This window comes from Charadrius vociferus, unplaced genomic scaffold, assembly GCF_000708025.1.
Source record: "Charadrius vociferus isolate BGI_N301 unplaced genomic scaffold, ASM70802v2 scaffold529, whole genome shotgun sequence".
NCBI lineage: Eukaryota > Metazoa > Chordata > Aves > Charadriiformes > Charadriidae > Charadrius > Charadrius vociferus.
This window is the reverse complement of record NW_009650172.1, coordinates 2031136-2037050: the sequence shown is the minus strand read 5'-3', so window position 1 is coordinate 2037050 and position 5915 is coordinate 2031136. Positions and strand designations below refer to the sequence as shown.

Genomic DNA, 5915 nt, shown 5'->3' with positions numbered 1-5915 from the left:
GGTTCCTCCCACCCCCCAGCCTAATCACGGGTGTCAGAGGAATAAGATGCGAGTAGCCGAGTTAGGCTATTATATGTTTGTTGAAAGGGAAGAAATCCTAGCTGTTGCACAAATTTGGGGTAAAGGGGAGGAAGGAAGGGAGGGAGACAAGGATGCAGCATCAACAGCAATAAAAGCACCGATTGTGCAGCTGGACTCAGGCAGCAGTTGCCTGAACTTGGTGGATTAGCAATTGATTGGCATTGTAAAGAGGAGGGAGGCGGGAAAGAAAACCGGCATGGATGGGAAGAGAATTTGGGGCTAGGGTACAAACCATTATCAATAAAGATCAATGGGAGAGTAATAATAAACCTGAGGAGGGAGGGAGGGAGCAGGGGAGGAAGAGGAGCACTGAGAAGTTACAGGAAGGGAGAAGGGAATCAAACAGGCACTGCTGGTGCGCAGGGGAAGCAAGTAGCACGAAATGAAGAGAGACTTCAATGCAAAATCTTCCTCCAATAGCTCTGCCCTTATTCTTTAGCAACAACAACAGAGAGCGCCTGTTTGTTACCTCTCGTCCCAGTTACCTACAGATGAGAGCATCCTCACAAAAATGTATAATGCAACCGCTGATTTTGCAAATGCAGCAACGCACAATGGCAGCCCAGGCATTTCTCAAAGCAAGAAACAGATTTTTTTTTTTTTTTTCGTGCTTCCTCCATTTCAGAGGCACTTTTCTCCCTCCGTGTTGGTGTGTGTGCAAGCATTTATTCCCAAATCCTCCCCTCCCCCAAAGCCAAATTGATACATCTCTGCTCTTGCAAAGCTGGTACCAACGCACAAATCCAGCCCTGGCGGTTCACCCCCTCGCTCTCTCACACACACATACACACACACACGCACATTTTGCCTTTGCAACCAAACGCACGGGTCAGTTTTGCCCCACCACCCCCTCTCCATCCCTCCCCATTTGCCGGGGAACGTCGCTCCCAAACGGCCCCGAGCTCTGCACTCACCTATCTGGATATTGTTGGGGAAATTGGCCCCTAACACCGCCCCTAGGAAACTGGTGCAGAAGAAGGCAAAAATGTGCTGCATATTCCCTTTTGCATTGGCGAAAAAGAAGCCCAGTTCCAAGCATAGATTTGATTTTTCCCCCGCTCTGCTCTCTTTAGCTGCCTCTCTCGCCTCCCCTCCGCTGCGCCTTCAGGGCTGCGCGTCTCCCCCGCTCGGAATCCAGCGCCGAGACTGCTGCTTAACACCGCCTGGCAGCAGGATTAACTGAGCCCCGGGAGAAAGAAAAAGAGAGCCCGCTCCTCATCCACATCCCTCCCCCGCCACACACACCACACACGCACGCACACGCACACACCAGCCGCTTCCACCCAGCTCCATCGCCTTCTCCCAGTTGGAGCTCAACAGCTGGGTACCGCATCCCCCCCTCCTCCCCCCCTCCATTCCCCTCGGGGGTCCTGGTTGGGGGTCTCTAAGGGTAATTCCTACCTACTCCTAAATTCCTGGCTTTCCCCCTCAACTTCTCTTGGCAGGAGCTAGGAGGAACCTGCAAATCAGTAGGTGGCAAACTCCTCTAGAGAAAGGGCTTAAACTCCTCTTCCATCGCTTCCCAACCTGGACTCTCACCCCTGGGTCCAGGAGTTGAACAGGTCAGTCTCTACAGCCCGGCTCATTAAGGTAACAAAAAAGGGACGTATCCTGCAAACATGCCTCGAAGGAAGGATTTCAGAGCAACAGACGAGGGATGAAAAAAGGAAACCCCCACCATCACCTTTCTCGTTGATTTTTCCTGCCCACCGTTAACCTTTGAAGCTTTTCACCCCTGCGCTTGATGTGGAGGAATCTGTGCTCACCAGCACCATCAAATAGTGCAGGCTTCGGAAATTAGGCAGCTATTTCGGCCTGGATCATTATAGGAGCTGTTTTGTGGCAGTTCTTGTGAGGTTGGAGCTTATTTGACCGTAAGCAGCTTTGCTAAAAAACAAAAGGGGGGTGTGTGTGTAATAAAAGTAACAACGTTAAAAAACAGCTCCTAGGCACAATTTAGGATTTAGAAATATTTGAGGAAGAACTGCTGAGAACACAGAGCCATAGCCATCTCAGAAAGGAGAGAAAATTCACCCATTCCCCTCCAAAACACGTAAAGTCCCAAACCAAACCTGGGGCCTCTTTTGCCAGAACCTGAATACCCAAGTCCAAGCACAGAGATTCTGCCCTTGCCGTTTGCAGCCTGAATACACACAAGGGGTAAATAGTAGAGAGGAAATAGAAAGAAAATGGAGGTTTGTGGCAGAGGTAGAAATAGGACTCAGATGCCTCATGTCCTGGTTTGGTGTAGGGTACCTTGCTCTGGCCCCCGCTCCCCATCTCCATAAGCATGTAGTTAAACTGTAAGAGCATCAAAGAATGGTGGCCAATGTTCAAAGGTCAGGAATTGCTCCCGCATAAGGAACAGTTGGACACATTCTGCCGGGTGGGACAATCAAAATGGCATGTGAGCAAAGCCTACAAAACCTGCAGTAGCACAGAGACATTCCCTGTTGGCCACAGGACTCAGGCATGACATAACTTTACGGTGCAGGGAGAACACTTCTCTTTCTATCCTCAAGCCTTTTGTGAACAGAACAATCTTGAAAACAGAGATAGTAGCATCTTTTTGTTGGCAGGTCCTCTACTTCCTCTGAAAGAGATTTACTACAGGTTTTTTTCTCCATACAGCCCTTTCTGCCAGCCGCGACAGAATCCTTGGGTAGAGCAGCATCATACGTGGTCATGCACTATCTCCACAGCCAAACACGACAATGACTGGTAAATCATCTCTCATGTGGCTAAGGGCACAGGCTCTGGGTAAATGAGAACAGACCATGATCCTTGTGCAGGCCTTCATTTCATCTCTGCAAATAAGAGTTTGGGATCTTTAACCTCTTCCTAGGTAGTTTTATGGATTTCACTGTGACTTCTGGGATAACAAAATGCTTAAGCACCCGCATAAATGCGGAGGAGGTCTATGGTCTGCAGCACCGTATTCTAATACCTTGCATCAGAGAGGAGTTGCAGTGATGCCTGCAACTTCGTGCCCTCTTACAAGGACAGTAGGTACAGTTACATTGCAAAAATAGAGCCTAGAAAACTTGCATCTTCCTTATGGCAAACATCTTTCTAGGATGGGCTCCTTTTTTTCCCCAAGCTACCCTTGACCAGGGCAATAACTCTCGGTGCCAGAGACTGCGGGTTCAGTAGAGCGATTGTTTGGGCACTCAGGAGTCAGTTGCAGGTGGCCAAAGGATGCTCTTAGCTTGTCTCACTGCCTGGGTGACCAGCGTCCCAGTCATATTAGAGCACAACAAATTTACATCTGCTGCTTATAGGTAGCACCTTCATCAGACTTCTATTTTGCTCCTTGTATAATTTAAGCAATACTGATTTGAGGCTCAAATAACCTGCTGATAGGTTTTATGGGCTCTTGCTTTCCATCCAGAATCTAATAGAAACAGCTGCATTTATAACCTGAAGAAAGGCACTGAAGGATAACCAGCGCAATGGAAAGATGCTAGCACATTTTCAAAACTCCCAAACAGCCTATCTGATAATAATAATAGTAGCCATAACAATAAAATATTATAATAGCTCACAGAAAGCTTGCACAGTCGCATTAATTAATAATGCTGCTTTTGTCTATAAACCTCTCAAAGTGCAGGTGGCTTAACAAGGAGAACCTCACCACAGTGTAACAAGATAAGTAGTAATAAGATCATTATTTTAAGAAGGTATTCATTTCCTTTTTCCCTATAGATCACAGCATTTTATTGAGAGTTTGTTAGTACAAGGATGTTAGGAATTAACTCTAGCTGCTCTGAAGATTCCTTAAATCAACATCAAAGCAATATAGCTTCTAACTTTCGGCTAAACACCAACCAAGTCTTAGGAAATTGATGAAATTCTTCGATGTCACAAGAGTGGTCACAACAGAACGACAGATCAGTCCACCATCTACTGAGAGAAGAGCCCAATTGAATTATTTAGATTCCTAAAAACACTTGAAGAATCTTATTGCTCCTTTCAGATTTCAGAAAACAAGGGAAATCATTCATTACAGCATGCAAGCATATCACACCGTGCCACCTTAATGAGGAGCAGCTAAAGATATCGGGGAGTGGAGTTGTGAAGACCTGTATTTTGTCTCAAAGGGTTCTTAAGACATAGGTGGGACAGGCAGGCATCTGGTGGTTAACGGAAAACATCCAACAAGGTCTTGGGGGATTAATCCACACAACTGAGCGTAAAGAATTAGGTAAATACATGTCTAAAAAAAAAGGGCTGTCCAATTTAAGGTAAGAAATGCTATAGGGGAATTTTAAAAGAGTGTAGCTGGTTCACTTAAGATCTTTGCCAAACATGAGAACAAGCAAATGCATACATCAGAGCTACTGTTCCCCCTGCGCTCTGCCTGGAGCTGACCTTGCTGTGCTGGGCGGGAACCTTTGTTCTCACCCATTTCTGCTCCAAGGTTTTGCACACCAGAGCATTTTATCTCTGAGGAGGCTGTCTGCCACCTTCCTCTTTGCTCTGCTTCGCATGACATGAAGTTGTCCACACGAGCAGAATGGTCTGCCTTCACTGTCGGAGCTTTTGTTTCCAGGATAGGAAATAAGTGGTTGTTACAACAGATATGTTTCTGTACCAGAAGCCTTGGAAAAACAAAGGACTCATTCACATGCAGAAGCCTCCAGCCTTGAAAAATGAGGAAATCAACAGAACTCGGCATCCGTCTGACCTCCTAGCAGAATTATTTCCCCCAGTGCCCACTGTGTTTTCCATGATGCTCCTGAATGTCTTTAAAGAGACTATTGAATACTACTATTCCCAAAATCCCTTTCACTTTCTAGCTGGACAATCTCTATAGGAGGGTTCTGATAAAGAGCAAAATATAATTATGGTGATTAATTTAAATAAACTCCAAACAGCAGAGACTCTCGTATGGGTTTCGCAGAGCTTTGGCATAAATGAATGTTAATGGAGTCACGAGTTCCTCTCCCTGCCTTGTTCACCTCAATTTTGTTCTTTAGGATAATGCACCTCTCAAGGAGTGATCGTAGCACGGGTGCTGAGAGGACAGACTCCAGAAATTGAAAACGAGGAAAATTTGGAAGCGATCAAAAAGGAAAAGGGGTGAGACAGCTCCCTCCATTCACAGCACCGCCGTACCGGGAAGCGTGTGTGCAGATAGCCCTCGGCACACCTACACCCAGCAAACATATGCGCAGTCACTGGTGCCACCCACACGAAAATGACACTGATAGACACGGTTAGGGAAGCGTACGTGTGCTGTACGTGCGCACACACACACACTGGCGGGATCACCCAGGCAGGAGCGGGCGGCACCGCTCAGGGGTGGTCGCTGGCAGGCAGAGCTGCTGCGCAGGGGCAGGAGCGGCTCCGCAGCCCGTCGTGCTCCCATCGTGCTTTCTGAAGCAGGTTTTAGCCCGCACAGGGATTTTGGATCTGCAGTCAAGCCCTTCACTCATCCTTACTCAGAAAATTACTGCTGAGGTAGAAACAGAGCATCTTCAGGTTCTTTACGGTCATTTCCATGTGTGCCTACATAGTTTATTTTATATCAGACACAATTTTTTAAACCTGGAAGGTATTGTTTACACCACTGAAAAATAACATCTACAAATTGTAGTCGCCAAATCATTTTTGGTAGAATCTTCTTTACAAAAATAGCCTCATCCGCGTTTGGTATCAGGTGGAAAAAAATCTCCCCCAACAACGAGTCAGGCCTGAGGTGTCTATGGCCCTTCTCTCCTTTACATGGCAGCTAGAGCTGTCTAATTAAAAGTTTTGATATCCCAGAAGCAACTCAGAGAAGTTAAAGGAAACATGAACTTCACACCTTTCCAGCGTGTGCCAAAATGCAA

General features: G+C 46.7%; 1 protein-coding gene across 3 annotated transcripts in view; it reads right to left on the bottom strand.

The window, feature by feature from the left end:
- GRIA1 (glutamate receptor, ionotropic, AMPA 1) overlaps positions 1 to 1246 on the bottom strand; it is a 125941-nt gene extending 124695 nt beyond the window's left edge. For 2 of the 3 annotated variants that reach the window (XM_009892609.1, XM_009892608.1), the window contains exon 1: positions 996 to 1246. In XM_009892609.1, the coding sequence (XP_009890911.1) occupies positions 996 to 1077 (82 nt within the window). In that variant the 5' untranslated portion in view covers positions 1078 to 1246. The remainder of the gene's footprint in view (positions 1 to 995) is intronic. The other variant, XM_009892610.1, reaches the window with a different exon arrangement.
- Between the last annotated feature and the right edge of the window lie 4669 nt (positions 1247 to 5915).